The 24,889-nt window shown below is 39.9% G+C and overlaps 1 protein-coding gene across 1 annotated transcript; it reads left to right on the top strand.

Annotated features, from left to right (window-relative positions):
* Nucleotides 1–399: 399 nt before the first annotated feature.
* On the top strand, nt 400–24,157 carry kcnn2 (potassium calcium-activated channel subfamily N member 2). The gene is made up of 9 exons (XM_044332712.1): nt 400–1,353; nt 1,732–1,827; nt 11,910–12,328; nt 12,638–12,779; nt 12,976–13,086; nt 13,183–13,310; nt 15,319–15,327; nt 18,429–18,498; nt 22,099–24,157. The coding sequence occupies exons 1-9, from the start codon at nt 583–585 to the stop codon at nt 22,372–22,374; spliced, it is 2,022 nt and encodes a 673-aa protein (XP_044188647.1). The 5' UTR covers nt 400–582; the 3' UTR covers nt 22,375–24,157.
* Nucleotides 24,158–24,889: the final 732 nt, after the last annotated feature.

Here is a 24,889-nt window from a genome sequence, read left to right as displayed (position 1 = left end):
GAAATCAGCATCTTGTAAATCAGAGGTGACAGCGTGATACGTGTGTTTCCTATGAAGTCAATAAATGAGGGATCAGTCAGGAAATTTATGAATAGGCCTGGCTGACGGGTGTTGTGTGCAATACCTAAATTACATCTGTTGAAATGCAGAGGTGTATTGGAGGTGTAAGTGATATTTAGCAAGACAAAGAGGAAAAACACACCTCTTATACTTTTCTTTACTCTCTTTTTGGCTGCAGTTTTAGAAGTGTTTTTATTAGAAGCTCAGGTCTTTGTGAGAAAATATGTAAAGGTGTAAAAGTGCAGCTAGATCTCCCAAAATTAAAAAAAAAAAATAATTTTTTTTTAGTTTTTGTTAGTCCTGATGAAAAAAGGCTGGGCCTCTTATACCATGGTTGCAACCTTTTCATGACGTCGAGCCAGTTGTTTTGGTCCCCTCTGCCCAATCGGAGGCTCCTCTCACATTCTACCGGAGCCGAAATGGGTCTGTTCATGCAGCGGCTCTGTCCTCCCGTAAGTACCATAACGCCCTTCGTCGGGTGCTCTGTGGTACCCGACTGCTGCTTTAAACAGCAGCACTGACATGGAAACCCCATTGCAGCTGCAGAACGATTTCTTTCCAGAGCAGCAGTTCCAGCACTGTAAGTACCAGCACTACTGCGGGCGGGAGGATCGGCTCAGCAAGCAGCACGACCAATGCTGCACCTGCAATAACTGCACCTGTGATGCGAGAAAAAGCCTCGTCTTTCGCGGGACGTCGCCGACCACTGTGGGAACTTTAAGGACACCTTCCGAAACGTCTTCGAGGCAAGGTTGCCAGTACAGCGTCTGCGAGTTCACACCCTCTAGTCATGGTAGTTCATCCAGACATCATCATCCTCACCATCAGCAGCAGCATTGCCGCGATCGGCAGCGGGGCAGCCTGGGCAGCAGCCACAAAGACAGTAACTCCTACAATGAAATAGCCATGAGCAGCTGCAGATACAACGGCGGCGTAATGCGGCCGCTGAGCAACTTGAGCTCGTCCCGCAGAAACATACACGAGTTTGATTCCGAGTCCCAGCCTTTGCAGCCCATCTCCGCCGCAGATGCGTCGGACACTTTAGTATCTAAGCCGGAGAATAATTCCACCACCCTGATGCCTTACGCATCGGGAGACGGAGGGGGAGGCTGCAGCCACAGCAGCGGTAAATCGGGTAAAAAGAAGAACCAGAACATTGGGGAAAAGCTCGGACACAGGAGGGCCTTGTTTGAGAAAAGGAAGCGGCTCAGCGACTATGCTTTAATCTTTGGGATGTTTGGGATCGTTGTTATGGTTATAGAGACTGAACTCTCATGGGGAGCCTATGGAAAGGTGCGTATCTAGAGTTAATTTAGGTGGCATGTGGCTGACAGAGCGAGCCCTTTACATTAAACAACTTTGGCCAGAAGTGTTCAGTTAAAGCAGTCTGTTTAAATAGAAGGCGAGAAAAGTGTGGGCTCACTATCAAGTGTCCCATGTAGTCACATTGTCCTGTCACATACAGGCCAAAAGGCCCACTGCTGTCCAACCATGAAGGGGAATCCCATAGAAGATAGAAGAAGATATCACATGTCAGCAGAAGATGAATTATAGTGTATTATTTATGTATATTTTGGTCACACATGTAACAGTTGGTTTGACATGTAAGAATGTGATTTTATGCTGTGATGTTGTGTGTTGTTTGGCTTTAGTGTTGTCGCTCTTTTCCAGGAGTCCCTGTATTCATTAGCTCTAAAATGCCTGATAAGCCTTTCTACAATCATTCTCCTGGGGCTGATTATCATATACCATGCAAGAGAGATCCAGGTAATGTGGAAACACTTTTTTTCTCACTCTTTTTAATGTTGATGTGACTGAATGGGAAGGGACTGCCATAACAGCAAATGTCTTCTCACAATTAAATGCTCAATTTGATTTAATATGTCCACACAAATTAGTTTGCTAGCAGGAAATCCTCCTGAGTATTGGCACATTAGATAAAATTATTGATTTATCAAAGCAAATAACTTCTTGTAGAAGTAAGTGAAGTGTTAAATTTGAGTTTCTCTGCAGAGTGGGACTTTTTCAATGAAAACATGAGCATGTTGCAACTTTATTTATTTTCTTTTTTTAATTTCCAAAGATAACATCCATTTTTTATATTTGTCACATAACTATGAATGTTTTTAACACCGAAAAATCTACACAACCCTTTGATTGCACGAATGACAGTACAGGTTTTTGGACTGTTGATTGAAGTGGGTGCCATCATCATTTGAACCCACATTAACAGCTAATTATACATTCTGATAAGATTTAAGGACTCCTCACAGTGGTCAGTGAATGAATATAGATTGTTAGCCTCCCCAGAGACCTTCCAATACTTGGTCAGCTTTATGACCTTGCCTGGGAGCATTGTTGCATTACTTACAGTTGCGCTTCAGCACTTGCGTCTTTGTTGAACAGCCACAAAATTAATGGTATCACTTTCAGCAGGGTGGATGTATGTTTGCCAGAACATTTTCATGTGTCCAGGACTGTTTTATTTATTTATTTTTAATTGAATCAACTCAAAAGGAAAAAAAGAAAAAACTTGACTTGAAAAGAAACACTGCTCAAGCATTTTCCTGAATCTTGAATGACGCCATGTTTAATCATGTTAATGGTTTTTCTTACTTTTAAACGAGATGGTGATTTTTAAAAAGTGCCGTTAGCTAAATTATACGAGCTGATCCAGCTGTTTTCATATGCTCTTGGATCCAAGATGTAGAATATGGTCCATTTATGAATCAGAAAGATATTACATTTGGGTGAGGCACCAGGATTTTATCTTTTGCATTAAAAGTTGGATTAGCTAAGGTATATTCATCAGCCTTGTTGGTATGTTTAGCACTTACAAGTCCCAGAGGAGTATCAGTCATTGAAATAGCCCAACAGTAAAATGTCTCACCCCCTTCAGATGTCTCATTGTAAACCTTTCTTTATGAGGGATGATAGAAATGCACAGACATCATTACCATATTTCAATGCCTAACGGAGAGTATCACATTCATTCTTTTCTCCTTGTGCCTCCACACCTTTTACTCTAATACTTGTGTAAATTATTCCATTCATAAACTCAGCTTTTTCACCTCTTCCTTGTACAAACTTTCCTTGATGTTAAATAATGTAAGTGTTTAGTTGTGACTGCTATATCGCAAAGGTGCGTTCCTCATCACTGCGGGTTTCCATTAGTGATTTTTGTAAACAGATTGTGTTAAATTGGTAGTTGTGCCTCAGCGGTGCATTTATGGTCCCCTCCCACTAGAAACCAGTTAAATGCTTAAGGACTGAATTGTGCTACATACTTTAAGTCACTGAGCTGGCCCTAATTTTTCATATACTTTTAGTTTCAAAGCTGCAACTAACGATCATCTTCATTATAAATTAATCTGTTGATTATTTTCTCAGTTAATCCATTAATCGCTTTGTCTATGAAATGTCAGATGATAGTGAAAAAGGCCCAAATGTCTTGTTTAGTCCAACCAACAGCCCCAAACTGAAAGATAATCAGTTTACTAACATGCATGACAAAGAAAAGTATTAAATCATCACATATGAGAAACTTAACCTGCACATTTTTGGCGCCTTTACTTAAAAATAATTAAAACAATTAACCAAATATCTAAATAGTTGCTAATTAATTTTCCGTTGATGGAATAATCCTTTAATCAACAATTTGTTCCAGCTCTGATCATGATGCAGCAACACATGTGTATTGATGAATATGATAAATATGGTGACAATATCCAGTTTTACAAAACTTGAATCTTTTATTTCACACCTTAAAACTGTCTATGAAGCCACTTTCTGTCCTTCATTACACAGAAGCTGAAATTCTCAGTTTATCTTCAAAAAACAAGCTTTTCTTTCCATTCCTTTAATTGTCAGTAGCTGCACATGTACCAACAGAAAGGCTGTTCAAACCTCTTTGATCCAGACTCCTGTGACAGTCACGTCAACATCCAAAACATGTTTCACCCCAGATAGCTCTGTCTTCATGATAAAGACATTTCCTCCTTTGCTGACCTAGAAAACTTTATTAAGGAAATTGTTTGCCTGAGAATTGATAACCACAATACATTTTTCACCATATATCCCCTCACAGTCATGATTTATATACAGTTTATTATGTATTAATGTAACAGCCTGAATACTTATATGAATCAGAAAGCATCATCACTTCGCTGCAGTCTTACTCACTCCTTACTGCTTTCTAAATGTACAAGTTGATTATGAGTTCCTTTTTCTAATTCATTGAGCTGCCTCTGGAGCAAACTATCAGCTCAGTTCCTGGAAACTGACTCAGTCTTACTATTTAAATCCAGTTCGTGGTGTTTATACTTCAACTTCCACCACACCAGCTGCTCCTTTCTTTCCCTGCCTGAGGGGCTTTTGTGCCTGTTGTAGCTAGTCTGTCATTACTTGGTTCCTGCAGGCTGTGCCTGCACACGCGCGCACACACACACACACATACATTAATTCTAAATCTATCTTGCTAATGACTAATGACACACAGGAACACATAGCAGCTCTGGTATGTGTGTTCCTTTCTCATGTATTCTGTGATTCTGACGTTTTCTGCTCACTACAGCACTTTTGACAAACCTGTTTAGTTGAAAACATCCGATAAAAATGCAATTTGTCTTCATGTGTGTTAAGCCACGACTAAATTTAAAAGACATTTTAAAGGTGGACTAGGTCAAAGAGGCTTTTTAAGCCTCTAATATTCAAATATCATAGAGGATTATCCAGGTCTGAATAAAAGCTTAAATAAAACCACAAAGATGAAAGGTTAAACCTAAGATTCACTTTTGGTCAGTTGTAATTGACTAACCACGTAGCCAAGACAAATGCTGTGTTTGGAATTTAAACATAAATATTAGTCTGATAAGTCCAAACTGAGAAAATATTTTTTAAAAAGCTGCTTTCTGAGTAAAATGTTTACTATTTGTTAGCAAGAGACAGGAAAAAAAAACCTGCATGTGGTCAAAACTGAAGCAGCAGAGGCCAAGATATCCTTGGTTTTAGTCCTGCTCATTAAGTTTATAGCTGTAACTAATGATTATTTTCATTATCAATTAAACTGTACACAATTTCCTCTTTTAATCAATTAGTTGTTTGGTCTATAAAATGTCAGAAAATGGTGAAAAATGTCAATCACTGTTTCCACAAGTCCAAGATGCAACCTGAAATGTCTTATTTTGTCCCAACCAACAGTCCACAACCCATATTCATATTAGACATATTACAATTAGATATTCAATTAACTGTCATAGAAGATGAAGAAAACCAGAAAAAATGCACATTAAGAAGCTAGAACCACAGCATTTTTTTCTTAAAAAAATTACTCAAAACGCTTAATTGATTATCAAAACAGCTGGCGGTTACTTTTCTACTGATCGACAAATCATTGCATCTCTAGTTAAGCTAAAAAACAAAACAAAATACTGTATCCCTCTATAATGCAACTTCTTTTGTTAGACACTCCCTTTTGATGAGTAAACTGACTTTAACTTGTAAAACTGGGGGAGTTTCACTTTATATCATAGCAATTTAGCTTTGAAACACAACTACTGACTAATTGAGTCCATGTTTCGTATGATCACCTGTATGAAACACTGCACCAAATACTTAAAAAAAATTAAAAATACTTTTGTTAATCTTATGTGCTTGGTTTGTGACCTCAACCTCATTTTTGATCAGGATCTACTTGTTTGTGATATTAGAGTGCTATTTCTAAAGTGCACTTTTCCATGTGGCAAGTGTTGCTCCTGCAGTGAAATCGATTATGCATGCACGTCCATGTGTACTCACAGATGCCTGTCAGATGTAGAAGCATAAGTCACGATGATGAAATATTTCCCCACCACTTCTATCCCCCTTAAAACTGATTTACTTGTCAAACTCCGGTAAAGATCGCGCCCTCTCATTTTTATAGAGTTTAACAACAGCATGTTTTTTTTCCTCAGAGTGACTGAGGACTCCAAAGGTCAGGTCAGACAGGATAGATGTTGTACACCAGCTGTCATTTGAATTGTTTAGGGATACATCTGCCGTGCTCCGATGGCAGTGATGGGTGACCTACTGAGCCAAGTACATTAACAGAGATGGTGTGTCCGTGTTCTAGGAAATGTGCTTAGATTTGTCCCATTGTCCACAATCAGGAGAAATAGTATTAGTAAATAGTAATGTTTGATCCTCTTTTGTTCAAACTGATGTTTTTCAGGTTGCTACAATGAATGTAAAGCACATAGCTATTTATACTTCTCCTTGAAATGTTAGCAGCCTCATTCAGTCCAAATGATGTCTTTTGTTGACAGCTGGCGCTCCGCCCGAGGAATTTTTAGACTTTTTAGTTTAGTTGAGGTTGCTGTGTTGGCAGGCAGCGACTTACTGTACAGCATAAGTGGAAATGGAGAGGTTAGAGTCGGCAGCGTCTCCCTGACTTTGATTTGTCATTGTCAAAGTCTGATATGAGCAACGAGCTGGGAACATCTTCCTGCTCTTGCTGCTAAGATGGTTGATGAGTTCACCTTATTCCCCGACAGACAGAAACTGACATTTTGAAAGATTTCTCTTGTTCTCACATCAAAGGCTCTTTGCCGTGGGGCATTTGTGTTAAGGCCATTGCTATGTCGCTGTGGCTTGTGATGACAGTTTTGCTGAGTTCTCTTAAACTAATGCAAAATGCTTGGGGGGCTGTTCTGTCTTTGATGTGTTCTTCTGTGATAAAAGTCAGCACTGATGTTTCACAGTTGCACAGTATTCAATTTTACAATCTGCAGAGAAGATAAAATAACAACACATCGCCCGAAATGGGCCAGAGAATCCTGCCAGAGCCAAACTTGGTGGTGCTTGTCAGAGCGCCCATGGGTGGTGTGTATGTGTCAGAGATATGGTGTAACTGCAGGAGACGCTCGGCATTTCTCACAGTGAAATCCGTCCTCTACGTGAGAGTCCAGACTGGAGTCAGATAACCATCACTGGCTGCTGACCTCGATGTTTTCACTGAACATGCAGGCTTTCAAGGGCAGAGAAACTCCCAACAAGTCAAGAATCCTAACAGCTACTTATTGATGTCATTTGCTAAACCATGATTCTAAACATGCAGATGATTTTAGTCTATTAATGTGCTCATCTTGGCTGCAACAGCAACACTCCAAAGAAAGAAAATAAAGATTTATTCCGGCTTTCATTTTGGCTCAAAGCGTTCTTCTTTCACTAGAGTAGAAGAATGTATATGCAAATGTGCAACTTAATTTCAAGAAACAAAAGCAAACTGAATCCGCAACAGCTTCAGATTTACTCAGCAAAGTGGCCTCTTAGTGGCTCGCTTTGATATCATAAATAAAGCATTGCATTAATGTCTAATTGGGCTGAACCTCTCAACCTAATTCACTAATGAGATTGAGCGATTTCATTCTCAGTGACAAGATATATGTTCCCATCTCCACATTACACAGATTAAATATTGAGCCGGACTCCATTAGTTATATTGAACGTAGTGAAACCAGTAACCAACCCAGCTATCATCGCAGGTGAGCTCCTCTGAGACTGTGCGGTGAAGACGCGGGACAGCGGCAGGTGGGGGGGATGATCTCAGGACATGTTCAACCGTACTGCCTCTCACCCTGACATGAATGAAACGTTCCCATGCATTCTTAATTATTAAACTGTCAGAAAACAAGCAGTTAGATTTGGTCTCATTTAGAAATGGCTGCCAAATTCGCTATTTGTTCTCTGAGATCTGTTGTATGTATGTGCTCTTCTGTCATTGTGACAGCCAATTCCAGTTTTAGACCATGAGGACATTTTTGGAAAGCGAGGACATTTTTGGCCTCTTCTTACTCCTCCCAAAGAGCTGTTTTGAGGGTAAAGGCTTCATTGTAGGGTTAAGATTAGGATGCATTCTCACGTGTACAGAGATACAACCCTGTGTGCGTGTTGATAAAAAAGGGATTATAGGAGCCAGATAAAAGAACATGAACAATTCATGAACAATGACTTAAAGGGTCATAAAAGGGTAAAACATTTCCTGAGGAGGTATCTGTATGTGGTGTTTCCAGAGTAACAGGGAGACTGTTTCAGGAAAGAGATGTTGCTGTTCAATTTTTTAAATGTAAATTTTCGATGCAGTGAGCGCCACAAATTTAAATTGGAGGAGGCATAAATCTCAAGGGGCAGATATCTCAAGACTTGGACAAATAAAAGCAGAACTTTGTGCATTGCAGGATAGCTCTAAAGTTAAGCGAGAAAATATGTTGTTTGCAATTTGGGTGTACTGACCCTTTAAGCAACTAAATTAGCATTGCAGCCTCTGTAGAATGCAAATTAGCAGCATTTGTCCGCTTCGTTTAAACTCTATTCATTATGTTCATCACATCTGAGTTAGTTTCAGCTTGAAGCGACGTTTTTTTCTGTTGTTTATGCGGTTTGAGTTTGACAGATGTTGTTTTATGAGAGCATTCTTTTAACATATTAACAAATTTGTCAGGTTTTGCTTCCCTTCCTTGATTTTTTTTTTTCTTTTTGTACCTTCTTTTTTTTTTTCACCTTGCTGTAGTCAAAGGCAGTGTTGTTTTTTTGGGTGTGAGGAGCATCTCATTTTGGCTTTCTTGGATCTGGATCTTTCTTGGATCTGTGTACAAGATTTCTTGATTTATATATCTACTAACGTGCAATAAAACAACAAGGCAACAAATTGATTTGAATTTGATGGACGCAAATGAAATTTGGGCACGGATAATTTGGCCTCTTTGCAGCTCCGTTAGTTGTCTCATGTTGCTTAAAATACTGAATCAAAGTGCTGATTGTCAGACCTCTGCTTTGCCTAAAAATGTAGACATATTTTTAGCTGCTTAAATTAGTTCAAAATCATTTTACTTGGAGTGTTTAAATTATTTGTCAACCTCCTGTAACTAATTTAAACTTTTCCTGGCTCATCAGCTGTCTGCTGTAATTTCTCTTTGTATCCTGACATGATTTCAAACACACAGTTTTGAGGGTTTTTTTCTCCTGCAGAGGTAGTTTCCCCAACCTCTCTGTCATAACTGCTGGTTCTGCTGCTAGCATGGAATATTTGATGCTCTGAGGTAAAGGGCCTTTGAGTATTGTATTTCAGGTCATCCATTACCATAATTGCTTTTAGCCACCAAGTAAGCTTTCCTTATGCAACCTGGGTTTAAATGTTTAATTACATTGTTTTGAGGTAACAAACTTTGTAAATGCTTTTGACAGGACGGGTTTGTTGTTTAAAACGTAAATTAAAACGCAGCTTGTGCTGTGTGCAAACAATAGATTTAGCTGTTTTCAGAACCTAATTCTGTAACTAAGAAACTGAAGCAGCGTGGAGTCGCAGCTTGTGTTTCCGTGTCTACATTACACTCACTTGGAAAGCCAAACAGGACAAGCTGTGGTTAGAGTTACACACTTCTCTGACAGATGTCAGTTTGTTAAAAGAGCTCGGTGTCACTCATTTGATATGAACAACTGCCTCTGAAAATTTAATTCATGTGTTTTCTGTGTTTGGGGGGAAACTTTGATTGTAGCTTTTAAATAAATATAAAGAAGCTGAACAGGCTTTGTGGGACGGTTTGTTTGGGGACATGTGTCAGTTGTAGCTTCTTGTGTTTTTGTTGTAATGTGCCAGCTTGTGGACAGCTGATATGTCTTGTACAGTAGCTGCTGGACATATAGTAATTGGCTCAGAAACGGGCTATAATGAGCGTGCTGTGTTTGCTGTTGTGGGTTCAGTGAAGTTTGTGTGTTGAAGTGAAGCTGGCGACTGCAGTGTCAAAGTGCCTTTGAAGCTGTCAAATTGTACTATGAGGAGCATTCATGTATGTCTGTGAGAAAAGTGGCAGTGCACAGTACTATCGATTTTTTTTTCTTTGTGCTTTCTTTGTCCTTGAGTTGAACATGTTGAATATGAGCTTTCTTTTCACTGTGAGAAATATGACTGTTTCAGCAATTCGATTTTATGTAACACATCACAGCTAAATTTACAATCTGGGTCACTGATCCCATTAGCCCTCCAGGATTGGGACAGTTTTTACTTCTGTAATGAGAAATTCCAAATTAAACTAAATGGAGACTCGTTGGCAAGATGCCGAGCCATGATCTGTGCCTCTAGTGTGTATTATGAGCATTTTATTTCTCACACACTTATCTGCACTTTTTTTTAAAGCGGCTTTTTTGACTAAAGCATATCCAATATATTACAGACTTAGACATATTAACTTAAAAATAAATTGTTTTCCATTCTTCTTCATGGGTAAATGCTGGCAGGTATTTATAGAGCTGGAAATAAAAGTCACTGAAAATCCAAACTGCACACTTTAAAGTAACATTTAAGATGAGCTGAGCCGAAAGATGAACTGACCTGTGCACAATCTTGCCCCAAGAGATGCTCAACTGTAAGCAAAAGCATTGCATGTGCCTATTTTCATTTTAAAGTCTGAGGAGTCACTGGACATTGTATAATTCATTACCGAGCATATTAGGGAGGTTCCTGATGAAATGTAATCACGTGCAGGTTTTTTTTCTTAACTTAGAAAGGTTTCTGCTCTCATGGCAAAAACAGCCCGCCAGGAAACCTGGCTCGTATTTGCTGACAGCGACATTTTGTGAAATATCTACTGCCAGTTGTGACGGCCTGTACACCAGCAGAGGACCTTGAGGTGATTGAGTGGATAGAGCAGAAGCTGCTGTGGAGGAATATCAGTGTGGTGTGTCAAAGAGAAAAAATCTCTGACAAATTTAGTGGAAGCTTATACAGTTTGATGGTATTTAATCTGCAAACCACACCGGCAAATGTAAAACTCAGTGGGAGGAGTAAGATTGAGATAGTGCATCTACGACCATAAGCTTGATCAGGGATCACTGGGAATGAGCTGGTGATGGCAGTCACGGGCTGGGCCATTAGTTCAGGGTGAGTACACTGAGCCGTGAATCTTGGTAGATAACTGTAGATTGGATTGAAAGTGATGAAGAGGAGGGAGGGGAGGAACAAGAGGAGGTGGCAGCAGCAGCAGAGGTGACCATATGACGAAGCTTCAGTATATGACAGAGGACAGAGTGGACAAGAGTGATGAGGGTTGTTGAAATCCACCCACACGCAAGTCCCCAGTGAAATGGCTTACCTTCTGGTCGGGGTGGCCAGGCGATCAGAACCTAATGCTAATGTGAAGGTGGCAGATGTTCTCATCAGTACAGCGCTTTGAAGTTGAAAATGCTTACTGCATGCTGTTAATTTAACACTTATTTTTTATTTTTTTTAGTCAAGGGGTCTGAAAGTCGTGAGAGAAACAAAGGAGGGGAAATACATGGCAGAATTCAGTCCTGAAGTAGTAGAGGCACACATGAAGGAAACAGACTACCCTATTTCACTGCAAATCAAATATACTTTACATTAATAGCCATTATTTGTAGAATTTTACATTTTTGCTGGCTGGTATTTTGATACCATACAGAAATTAATAGAAACAAATTAATTAGAGGACATAAAAACATTTTTTTTTAAACAAATGCAAACAAATTTCAGTCTTGCCACCGTCTGAGGCACATTTTTGGACTTGGCTGAATTTCTCCCAGATGTTTTGAGCACAGTGACTTGGATCAATAGTATTCTCTGGAAAATGGACAGAAATAATGTTATAGATATATATCAGAGTAATAAATGGGTGACAACTTGCAAAAAAAAAAAGGTTGAATAATGTGATTCAAAAATGTGATTTAATGACTCGAGGCCATTTGTGACTTATTGTTTTAATGGGTTTAATGATTTCCTGTAGCTTGCTGTGTCACCATGATGAAAATGTTAGCAGGCTTTTACCCTTCATCAGCCTCACCGTGCCCTTTCCTTGCAGTTATTTATGGTGGACAATGCAGCTGATGACTGGAGGATAGCCATGACATATGAGCGCATCTTCTTCATCTGCCTGGAGATCCTGGTGTGCGCCATCCACCCCATCCCAGGGAACTACACCTTCACCTGGACAGCACGCCTGGCCTACTCCTATGTGCCATCCAAGACGGATGCGGACGTGGACATCATCCTGTCCATCCCCATGTTCCTGCGGCTGTACCTCATCGCTCGTGTCATGCTGCTGCACAGCAAGCTCTTCACGGACGCCTCGTCCCGCAGTATCGGTGCACTCAATAAGATCAACTTCAACACACGCTTTGTGATGAAGACCCTCATGACCATCTGTCCCGGCACTGTACTGCTGGTCTTCACCATCTCGCTGTGGATCATTGCTGCATGGACTGTGAGAGCATGCGAGAGGTGCCTGGATCAGTTTCTCACGCTATACTCTACTGCTCAGCATGAAACATAGATAAGGCATAAAAATAGATAATGTACACACTTCTTAGCTCTTTCTGTGTCTGAGCATTAAGATATAAAGATTTACACATGCTGTAAGAAAAGATTAGAGCTCTGCAGTATTATGACAAAATATTAAATATTACGTACTGCATAGTATTTTTTTTTCTTTTTTTAGATGAGAATTAGTCATGAGGAGAAGCAGGAGTGCATCAGTTTCTGCAGGTGCATGAGAGATGGTCAACCTATTGCATTTATTATTTATTACAGGTACCATGACAACCAAGACATAACCAGCAACTTTCTAGGAGCCATGTGGTTGATCTCAATCACGTTTCTTACCATTGGATATGGGGATATGGTCCCAAACACATACTGTGGGAAAGGAGTCTGCCTCCTGACTGGCATTATGGTGAGAAAAGCAGAGAAAAGCAGACTGAGTGCTTCAGTTTTTTTTCTTTGAGAACTGACAGGAAGCATTATTGTTTACATGAAAGTAACTAATATGTTGCTAATATCTACTAGCTGAAAAAACAGTTGACAAGCAAATCAAATATGTAAAAATCCACATTGTATATTTGTCCCGGTCCATTCTTGTTATTTCACAGGGTGCTGGCTGTACTGCCTTGGTAGTGGCTGTGGTGGCAAAGAAACTGGAATTAACCAAAGCTGAAAAACATGTCCACAATTTTATGATGGACACCCAGCTAACAAAAAGAGTAAGTGAAATCGCCACTTTGAGTCATCAGGATATCGACAGATATTTCACCTATATCTGTATACTTGACCGAACGTCTCCTCGTTGTGCACTTTAGGTGAAAAACACAGCTGCGAATGTTCTCAGGGAGACGTGGCTCATCTACAAGAACACCAAACTAGTGAGGAAGATGGACCATGCCAGAGTCAGGAAGCATCAGAGGAAATTTCTCCAAGCCATTCACCAGTAGGTACCGAGCTCAGAACCTTGAACCCGCCACTCATGTTGGTCTAACATGTTTTATCCAGCAGTGTATTCATTTCATCTACCGATGCAACACGAACCTGAAATCTGAATTGTTTGACACCTGTAGCAAAAAAATGAAGGATCCTGTACTTCATGTTTCACCTGATTTGACTAACTTTAAATTTACAGATGTGGTAATGAGTTGGCCTGACTCTCTGTTGATTCTGCATCATGAAGAGTGGTAGAATATGCAAAGGAACCAGATTTATGTTAATTATATTCACGGATACATTAGAGGTTCTTGTAATGCATTTATATTAAAACAGGGTTGAAATGGTCGGTTTGAAAGAGACATATTTTATCTGTGTAAAATGGTATTTTCTCTTACTGGGATTTGGAAAACTTGCTGTGTGAAACAGAATCCATAAAATCTTATTTTACCTTGAAATATTGTCAAGTTACAGAATTCACAGCAGTATATTGATATTTCTCTCTCGCCTTTTGCTGTCAGATTGACTCTTGTGTGTCTATTTTGCTGTGAGTCAGATGTCAGGCTGACCTGAGGGCTGACACATCTGGGTTTCTACTTTTCTACCAGCTGGTCAGACACTTACCTGTCAGCTAGTCTTTTAGTGGGTCCCCGAGGACCCCTGAAGTGCTATCTAACTCCAGAACAGTATTGATTTTAGCCTCACCTCGCTCTTGTTTTTCTTCAACCTACAGTGCTTACAAGCACATCTACTCTGTGGCTTCTTTCAGTAACTAGCAATCAACTCTTTATTAAAATAGGTAATTAGAAGTACAGTGATTTTCTTATTATGTAGTCAAGTAAAATGTCCCCTGTTTATATGTTTGTTTGCTTTCTGTAGTTTTACGTATGTATATCGGTCTTTGTGGTCTCATGTGTGCAACTTTGATTTGCTCATGAGTATTTTGAACATACATTTATACATTAGGATATTTAATTACAAGGCAGAGAAACACATAAATTGTCTGCTGCTGCTGCAACCCGCATCCAGATTTGTGCCGTGTAATAGCCTTTTTGTTATGGTTGCTTTGTCGAGTCATTATGTCCTTGCTGTCGTGCTTAGCCGATTTGCAGCGGTGATGACAAAGTCTCATGTCCGCCTCCTGTTCTCTAGGACAGCCTAATAATGGAAATCCCTTGGAGCTAAAGCTAAATCTATAAAGAACCAGATTCAGAGAGAAAAAGTCACGTCCAGCTCTGTGTGCAAGGACAACTACTCAGCACGGTGTCAAGATCCTCCCGTCACACCTCTGCCTTATAAAGATTCTGTCTTGTTCATGTGGTAGTGTGGTTACAGGCCTTATCTCTGAGAGTTTTAAGTATTGCCTGTAGCCTTTATGCAGGACGCAATGCTAAAATTCTGTATCAAGATGAATATAGGTCAGGAAATGGCCAGACAGCGAGCAGATTGCTGAAGTGGAGGTTTGGAAAAGGCTCACAGCCGTCCTTGACCTGTTGTTAGGTGATGGTAAATATCAAATCAGATATCATCCTGCCTGCTTCCTCCAGTCAAGGCCGCAAGACAGTACACCCAGAAGTCCTTATCAGTCACAGTAAAGGATGTGAGGTGTAAACAGATGTTAAATGGGGCCATAGAACCTTTTAGGCTCTGCCTGTGTTGCTGAAGTGTTGGTCAGACAGACTGACATTAACAGGAAGGTTGTTTTGATTTACTGTATTTCTGATATCCAGGAGTAGTGTGAAGAAAAGGGATTAGACTATGAAAGCAAGCACAGCTGCAGCTACCGGAAACAGTCCAAACACAGCAAGATAACACTCTGGTTGCAGGAAGAAATAAGTCAAGAAAAACTCTTTGCTGCTGCTCAAGAGGTGAGGTGACAGCGTAGAGATGAGGGTTACAGCAGCCAGACTTGAGCAAACAGATTTTACCATCTGAATATGTTTATCTGATGTTGTAATAATTCATTTGTCTACTTCATGTTTCCTTTTTTTCCTGTTTGTGTCGACACAATGCAATAGAGCTCGAAAGTAAGTGTTCGCCTCACATGTAGATACAGACCTGTTGTGTGCATGCTAACGAGAGCTTGTTCTTGAACCCAATAATGTGACTAAAAAATTACACTCCCTCATTTGATAAGTGAAATTCATGCCACAAAAAAAATGTTTGTAATGATTGAAATGTTTCACATGACACAATCACAATGTTGACTGATTATTTCATTTAAGCTGCTTTGATGGTTTTTTTCTCACATTTCCCATTCAATCCTCAACATTTTGTGTTGCAATCAAACAGCTTTAAATAAAACCAGCACAAACACCTTTATATTATTGAGTAGACACACGCTGCACATTGTGAACACACCCATAGATGCATATTAAGTGAATTTCAATTATCAGTGATGGAGGGTGTTTTTCTTTCCATTTCTGCATGGATGTGATGAGAATTTGATCTTTAATCAGAAAGCCACTGATTAAACTCCAATCAACTGTGCTTTCACGTACCGAAGGATGACGACTAGAGCTCTACAGGAGACAGACCTCCAGTAGCACAAGTATATAATTCATACTGTCTCCTCAAGTCATGTTATACAACTTAGCGGTCATGCTCATACAGATCAGGGCTCAGGGTCATCTTTCGGCGTGTGGAACCATTGTTACGCCTGTTATTACATTTGCAGCCACATTTCCTCCATTTCCCTGTTGGATGACACAGTAGCGAAGACACTGATCCACTGTTATCATGGCTGGTAAACAGCATAATAACAAGGACATACAACTATCATGCATCTCTGTATTAAGACAAATTAGCAGATTTTGTAATAGACGCAGCTGGAACGCTCTTTAGTTCATTTGGATGGTGCATTTTACCACAAACCACAGGCATGATGTTGCACGCATGCAACCAAATGTCTTTCAGTATGTTTCAAGCCATAATAGCTGTTAAGTCAAGTGTCTCAGTACAGTTAGACCACCCCTCTGGGATTGCTGTCACTTTCCATCCTCAAGGTTGAAGTGGGAATCGTAGCGAGACGGAGGACAGTCAGTCTGTGTGCTTGTTAGCTCAGAGATCAGCGAACTGATGAAACAGGAAAGTGACCTGAGAGGAAGGTCGGGGTAAAGCCTCCGAGCAATCCCGTTTGTGCCCGAGAGGCTGCAACTGTGACCGACAGGGTGAAGCTGTCAGTAGGGACAGACAGAAAAAAAAAGGCTGCAGAATGTTCACCCTGTCCTTTACACCACAAGATAAATTAGCATTTATTCCTACAATGAGGTAAACAGAGGTCATGACAAAAGAAAGCAACTCAGGGGGGTAAAAAAAAATATGGTGCAGCACTAACTGAGATTGCCTTAACAGATTTAGTGGGATATTGGAAGTCTTAGCGTAGCCGTTTTCCCCTGATGAATAGCAAGCAGATTTAGAGTGCCCATTCAAAAGCAGAACTGCCCATGTTGAGTGATTGACTGAGGGAAAGGGACATATACAATATAAAAGACATGGCAAGCAGGCTTCCTTGTCCTGACCTCAATCTGCTCCATGCTTTGACCCCATTTGACGGCTATTGGTCATCCAACTGTGAAATGCATAATTCTACCAGGTCTTACATCAACTGCAAAGTCATTTAACATTAAATATCTTTTATCTTTCATCATTTCAGATAGACTACCTTCTTTTTGTCTTTCATATAATTACTTGAATAATAAAAGTGTTATTTTGCAATAGTATTCTGTACTTGTCTGTAGAATCTGCTCTGTATGAAGCATTTCGGTCCTCAGGACATCTTCCTTTGCCTGTAGTTTCCTTTAGTGACTCCTGTGGCACCCTCTGTTGGTCTAACCTCATCTTCGCTCCACATCTGCCTGACTTCAGGAAACAGAGAAAATAATCCTGCATTGCATGAGAATGGGTGTATCTGGGCTAATTATCAGACTCCCCAAGGGCCCCTTGAATCCCTTCTCGATCTTCATTACTGTTTGCATTCGATTCACACAGCCTAATGATCACTTCACACACAAAGTGCATCAATGTCTCAGTTAGCTATAGAAGGTTTCTTTATTAATTTTTGAAAGTCTGAAATGTTGGTAAAACTGCCATCATGATGTTATTCTGTGTATTGTGCCCAGTGTAATTGAGCATGCGTGGGTGATTCAGGGAAGAAAAAAAAAATCTCCTTAATACCTAAAAACCATGTGTGGTCGACACTCTACAATACTGCACAGTTGCTGTTTTTAAGCCCCCTGAGAGGATGAGTAAAAACAGGCTTTAGAAGCCTAATTAAACAGATAGCAGAGATAACAGGAGATGTGAATTATTTAGGCATGTTGTGTGAAGAAGTTTTTTTCACAAACTTCAGAAGTAGGCTTATTGGTTGATAAAAAGTGGGCTATATTGCAAGGTATTTCAAACTACTACTACTACTTTCAAACTGGGAAAAATAATATTTTTGATTTTTTAACCGGTAATGTATCGTTTTCTCTCCATGATTCAAGATGAACAGGATTCCTTGAAGCAGCAAAATGTCTCAGTTCTGATGTCACATCTTTTTATGCTTATATTGCAAAGTCTCAAAAGTAAAACAGTGCACATCTGTGCAGATAGCTGCTGTCAAATCGTTAAACATTAATCTCTGTTTTTCCATAAAACAGTGCTTGATATCTATGTCTGTTTTAGCGACTAAATAATTCATATAGTTAAGCAGAGAAAAGTTGATTTAACAGAAGAACAAATGTTAAAAGATACTGTAGATACAACAGTGGGTGTTTTTGGTGTTTTACATTCTTATATGTCAAATAGCTATGGGACTTGATAAATGCTGTTTACACTGCACTGGTGCTCTGATATGAGTCCTCATCACTCCTTTAGTATGGTTGTATGTATTCGCTGAGTAGGAACGTACAGTAGGACTGGTTTCATTCTCCTCAGTGGCAGCCCCTCCTCCTCTGTGGTTTCTTTTTCCACTTGCATGCAGCTCAACCAAACAGATTGACCCCTGCAATCCCTGCATTCTCTACACACATCCTGTGCATGGCCTAGGAGTGCTCTCTCCATGTGTATGCCTTGTGTGTGCACAAATTCAATGATAAATTTTGATAGCGTTAATTTATTGGGTTCTGAATGGTCTTGTGTTCAGATTGAGAAGTGTTAAAATGGAGCAACGCAAGCTGAATGACCAAGCAAACTCACTAGTGGACCTTGCTAAGGTAAGCTAGACTAACAGTTCACTGCTGTATTGCACATTAGGATAGACAACTATCCTGACAAGTTTCTCTCCTTTGTGTGATTGAATTCAATGCATGCTAGCTCACTCGCTGGATTAGTTGTGTTTTATAATATAATCAAAGTCTACAGGTGTCAAATAAACAGACAGGCGTTTCACAAGGGGATAAAAAATAAATACTGTATGTGTGATAACTCTGGTTGTCTGCACTCACCTGAGATTCTAATCTTTTGCCATAATAACATCATTTTATTTTACAGAGTAAATTACAATCCCCAGGACATGTTCTCCTGAAAATAACCAAATGAGAGCAACAAAAATCCCTATTGTGTATGCAAAAACCCCAGCGTTGTTTTTCACTTTATGTATTCTGTGATGTTTGTCTCCAGATGCACTAAACAGAAGTTGACAAACCTTAGGGAAAGACCAGGCAGTGCGCCAGCCTGACACAGCAAAAACAGTAACCTGGGAAGGGAGACACACTGTGATCTGATGATTCAGCCAGAAGTAAAGGCAGAGAAAGAGAGGAGAGAGAGGCAGAGTGCTTTGACATTCAAAAGTACACCACAGTCAAACTGGATTCAGGCCAGCATGTCATGAAAGGTATTAGTTAATATTGCCCAATCGCCTCATGCTGTAAAACAGCAGTGAGAGTTGGGATGTGACATTGGATAAGGTGGCTTAGAGCCAGTGCCACTCAGCTGGCTCCTTAATCATTGTTATATAAGTCTGTAGCCATAAGAGGGCAGTGTAGAGCTTCAGTTGTCTCCTCATACTCTCAGTGGAAAGATTGAACTAAATAGAGCTGAACATACCACTGATCTGCCACAACATTAAAACCACCTGCCTTATATTGTGTAGGCCCCCCTTGTGCTGCCAAAACAGCTCTGACTCGTCGAAGGTGAACATGTCCTCTGGTATCTGGCACCAAGATGTTAGCAGCAGATCCTTTATAAGTCCTGTCTGTTGTGAGGTGGGGCCTCCATGGATTTGACTTGTTTTTCCAGCTCATCCCACAGATGCTCAATGGGATTGAGATCTGGGGAATTCGGAGGACAAGGCAACACCTTGAACTCTTTGTCCTGTTCCTCAAACCATTCCTGAACAATTTTTGCAGTGTGGCAGAGCACATTATTCTGCTGAAAGAAGCCACTGCTATCAGGGAATACCGTTGCCATGAAGGGGTGTATTTGGTCTGCAACAATGTTTAGGTAGGTGGTACATGTCAAAGTAACATTTACATGAATGCCAGGAGCCAAGGTTTCCTAGCAGAACATTGCTCGGAGTATCACATGGCCTCCACTGGATTGCCTTCTTCCCATAGTGCATCCTGGCATCTCTTCCCCAGGTAAACGATGCACACGCATCCGGCCGTCCACATGACGTAAAAGAAAACGTGATTCATCAGACTAAGCCACCTTCTTCCATTGCTCCATGGTCCAGTTCTGATGCTCACCTGCCCATTGTAGGTGCATTCGGCAGTGGACAGGGGTCAGCAAGGGCACTCTAACTGGTCTGTGGCTATGCAGCCTCATATGCAGCAGCTGCAATGCACTGTGTTTCTGACACCTGTCTATCATGGCCAGCACTCACTTTTTCAGCAATTTTTGCTACAGTAGCTCTTCTGTGGGGCTAGCCTTCGCTCCCCACACACACCAGTGAGCCTTGGGCACCTATGACCCTGTCACCGGTTCACCAGTCATTCCTCCTTGGAAAACTTCTGGTAAGTACTGACCAGTGCATACTGGGAAGACCCCACGAGACTGCTGTTTTGGAGATGCCCCAACTCAGTCATCTAGCCATCACAATCTGGCTCTTGTCAAAGTTGCTCAGATCCTTACGTTTGCACTTTTTTCCTGCTTCCAACACATCAACTTTAAGAACTGACTGTTCACTTGCTGCCTAATATATCCCACCACTTGACGTGTGCCATTGTAACAAGATAATCAATGTTATTCACCTCAACTGTCAATTGTTTTAATGTTGTGGCTAATCAGTGTATTATTGCCACCACAATCTCATTTGAAGTTCCTCAGATCACAATGTATCCCCTTAACTCATTATCTCTTCTACAGTCTACTAAAGGATCTGGTTTCTTTTAACGTGATTTAAGAGATGCAGTATTTGGTTGATTGTTTTTTTGTTTTGTTTTTTGTCCACAGCATTTTCTTCACATTTGCCTTTTAGGATGAATTATGTTAATTATGTCGAATTGCAAAAATTGCCCACTTAAAGCTGTTGTTTGAAACAATCTCTGCCACTCTCCTCCCTCTTCTCTCATTCACTTGTCCAGAAACGGGATGATAGTGCCAAGATGTGGTTTTATTATGTAGCCGAAGTGGATCTATATGGGATCTATATCTAAATATAATATTGCTCCATCAGTTTCATCCATAATTTATAATATTTGTTTTCTCATGGTTTACTAGGCCTCATTTCTTGGTCTCTAGCATTTTATTCCATTACAAAGGAAATTCAACATTTAACTCTTAAATGTGGGCTGCTTGTATTAAAGTAAGTAATACAAACAGTCAAACTCCTGTCTCCACTAGCTGCTGGGTTGAGCGGTGTCAGTGCTACTTTAGTCCTCACTGATTCACATAAACAACCTATCAAATTATTCCCACCTCAAATCAGAAGAGGACAAGGTAAGTGATGGATGAACTTGCCTCCAGGCTGCCAGGGATTATTTGTCCTCTGCTGAGAAACCGCCATCCAGCGGCATCATTCCCACTCCTCATCCTAATGTGACATGTATTTCTCAGTGTGTTGTTGTTTATTTGTTACGACTGAACCTTGGGAGTTAAAATAAATATCCAGTATATTTTAGATTTTAAGGTTTGTGATAAGACACTTAATGCGTCAAAAGAGCAGAAAGCATCATGCAAAATCAGCAGGCCCCTTTCCTGTCTCCTCAAGGTCATAGGATAATGTAGTACGGTCTGCATGGAAATATACTTGTAAACTGTTTATATAAAATCTGCCCTTCTAGGCTATGTCTTTTACAGAAAATGTGCTGGTTGTCAAGGTTGTAACTGTTTAGCATAAAATTAACTGATATACTCAGGTCACGACTTAACCTGATGTTCCTCTGACCTTCTTTTTTAACTTTTCTGCTTTTGACCTCTGACTCTCTAAGAGTGGATGACACTATATCACAATAAAAGGATTTACTGTTCCTAAAAAAATTAGATTATTCTACTTTACTTTGTGTTTGTAACTGACATATTCTTAGCTATTGTCATTTTGTATTAAATACTGAGATCAGTAATTTTGTGACAGGTGATAAGGAGATGATATTGGCTGTGTTATTTATATGTATGTTTTGATTTTCAGTTATTTATAGTAGATCTGCGGTCTGAATAGAACGTGTTGACAAAGTGGATCTCTCTTGGTGTCAAGCTCACAAGCTCTTTTATTTCCTTTCCTTTTCAGAAAGATCTGATTACACTTTCAACTGTATTTAAGAATCAAAGCAGCCATTGTTTTTTATCTTTGTATACATTTTGGACACACATGTTGTCCATCAAAAATGAATTTGGAAAACGATAATGTTAAGTGTGTTTACTCTCCCCTGTTCCAGACTCAGAACATCATGTATGACATGATATCAGACTTGAATGAGAGAGGAGAGGACATGGAGAAGAGGATTGCCCTGCTGGAGACGAAGCTGGAGACTCTTCTGAGTAACTTGCAGGCTCTGCCGGGACTCATCAGCCAGGTCATCAGCCAACAGCACAGGGACTTCCTGGAGGTGCAGCTCCAGCCTTATGACAAACACAGCCCTGAGCGCTCACAGTCAGTGTCCCGACGGAGGTCGTCCTCCACAGCACCGCCCACCTCCTCCGAGAGCAGCTAGAGTCCAAGGGGAATGCCTCCACTGAAGACTTTTGCCATCATATGGCCAAGTTGCATTTATCGTAAAGCCTTATGGTTTCAATAAGTATTATCCAAATTCTGATGACAGAATCCAAGATACTGGGGACAGTGCATTTTAATGGATAACTTCATGCTGTTATTTGTTTTTTATTACCTCAAAAAGATGTTGTTATCCTTGCTCTGGTGACATGACCACAAATAATGGCGCTTCCCTCAGTAAAAACTAAAAGGCCCATCGATGGGGCTATGATAAGAACTCTTCTCCATCTCTATGCAGAGGTAGCCAGTTTTAGGTGGCAAGGTTACCAAGTGTGAAACTATTGCACTAAAATAGTGCTTCTCACAGACTTTGTGCTTCTGCCGACTTGATTCAGTTGCTGTCTTCCTCAACGCAAACTGAGAAATCAGTCAGGGAGCATGACAGTGATATTGGGGAAAAGTGCTGTGTTTGATGGACTGGAGTGAACTGACAGCAGAAGGCAGATGAAAATCACTCCTACACACTGTCACTCAGCGATAACTTAAAAAGCTTGAAATGGGGAAAAAAGCATATATCTTTTAGGTTAGAAACAGCATCAACTATAGCGGTTTTCTTTTGCAGAGTGCCCCCGTAGAATGACTATTTTTGGGGTGACATTGCAAATAATTTAATCCTCTAGTCGAAATGAATGCATCAAAATCTGTACTTGCACTTACTTTTTAATCAATGCACTTCAATGCTGACTGACGTATGATATAAAGATGCGTTGCTCATTAAAAGAAGAACATTTGAGATGTTTGGGCATGGGTTTATTATTGTCAATTCTCAAGCAGTGGCTAGTGTTGATGTCTCAAGTCAAAGCCCTTTTTTTCTGTTTTTCACAAGAATAATTAACTTACAGGTCTACAGAAATGTATTCAGTGTTCACAAACTCAGTAATTACCCCTTGTCTTGCTGTGTCTCATCTCCTGTCCTTCCTTCCTGTGCTATTTATGCTTGCTGTCACCCCAGCTGGGCAACAACAAATGCTGAACAACAACTCGCTGAAACCGTATCTACCTTTTAAAAAGAAAATGCCTATTTTTATATATTTTGATGAGGACAAGCACACCTCCTACAATTCAACAAACAACAATGGGGATCTAAGAAGCGACAGATTCAGCATATCTAGCACGTGGTTTAAGATTTCTTGGACTGGAGTTAAGATACATACATACTCTATAGGTTCTTTCCTGAACTTGATTATAAACAGACTTTTTAAAAATTACATTATTCTTCAGATTGCATTTATTTTTTACAGCAAATGCTTTAGACAACACTGTTGGCTGAGCTGGAAGAGCAGGACTTAAGAGCAGAACTGGTAAATCTACCTTTAGTGGCTGGTATTTGTTAGGTTTTAGTATGTTAATGTCAAAAATCAAATCAAACTATTTTAATTTGATTGAGTACCCTCCTTGGCCTTTCACATAGTAAGTCTCCATGTCAACTGTGTGAAAAGCCCTGATGTGGCCAGTATACTTTCTAATCATAAATATTCATGTATTAACATTGTTGTCAATGCAGCCTTGGCGAGGTTCACAGAGCATAGCATGGGTCAGAGGACATCCGGTGGTCACTTATCAAATCAGCAGCACTGATCTTGTTCAACCAGCCCACGCACAAACCAATCAGAAGGTTAACAAAATGACAGATGTTCAGTCCACAAACTTCAGCAACATAGAAACCAATGAGAGATTATACTGTATGCGACTTAAACAATAAACAATTAAACAATAAAAATATACTATTTGACAGGCCTGTGTCTTTTTTTTTTTATTGTGTGAGAATTTGTATGATAGGACAAGGTAAAATATGTGTTTGTGTGTGTGTGTGTGTGTGTGTGTGTGTGCCTGTGCATAAACATTTAAAACAATTCCATCAGCATATTACTGTGTAAACTGTGGTGCAAATTCTAATTTTACATTTTAATTTGAATTTTAATTTAATTTAATTTGGTGTGGAAACCTCTCTTGAATTCTCACTGATAATGGAGATAAAGGAGTTATGGCTCAAATATGAATATTCTGGGTATATTTTGCCCCAGATAGTAACTTGTAGGCATCGTAAAGTAGACTGTAAGACTGTCAATCACATATTCAACCTCTTATACATTAAGTTGCTAATTTATTCCTGGCTAAAACTAATACAGCTGCTGTACAATAAATCCTCCTCCAGGTTATGATATTCAGCTGTCGATTCAGTTTTATGGTGATTTAGGCTGTAGAGGCTGTAATTGTGGTGCTGTTGAAATGTATTGGATTATACTGAAAGGTCCTTCAAATATTTAGTCTAGTCTAGTCTCATTAGTGTTTTTTTAAGTACCAATACAACAATCTAAATATCCCCCATTACAAGTAAAAGTTGTGCATTCAAAACCCTTCTTGAATACAGTATAAGTATAGAAGTCTTATGATCAAAATTTACTTGAAGTATCCAAAGTAGTACGTGTTCCACAGAAAAATGGCCCCTGTCACTG

The sequence above is a fragment of the Thunnus albacares genome, chromosome 18 (assembly GCF_914725855.1).
Source record: "Thunnus albacares chromosome 18, fThuAlb1.1, whole genome shotgun sequence".
NCBI classification, from domain to species: Eukaryota; Metazoa; Chordata; class Actinopteri; order Scombriformes; family Scombridae; genus Thunnus; species Thunnus albacares.
Note: the sequence above shows the minus strand (reverse complement) of the source record. Positions and strands in the feature narration are given on the sequence as shown.

Coding starts and splice junctions, on each gene's coding strand:
- kcnn2 (XM_044332712.1), top strand. CDS start 583: ATGGAAACCCCATTGCAGCTGCAGAACGATTTCTTTCCAGAGCAGCAG. Junction 1,828..11,909: donor ACCATGCAAGAGAGATCCAG/GTAATGTGGAAA, acceptor CTTTCCTTGCAG/TTATTTATGGTGGACAATGC. Junction 12,780..12,975: donor GCCTCCTGACTGGCATTATG/GTGAGAAAAGCA, acceptor GTTATTTCACAG/GGTGCTGGCTGTACTGCCTT.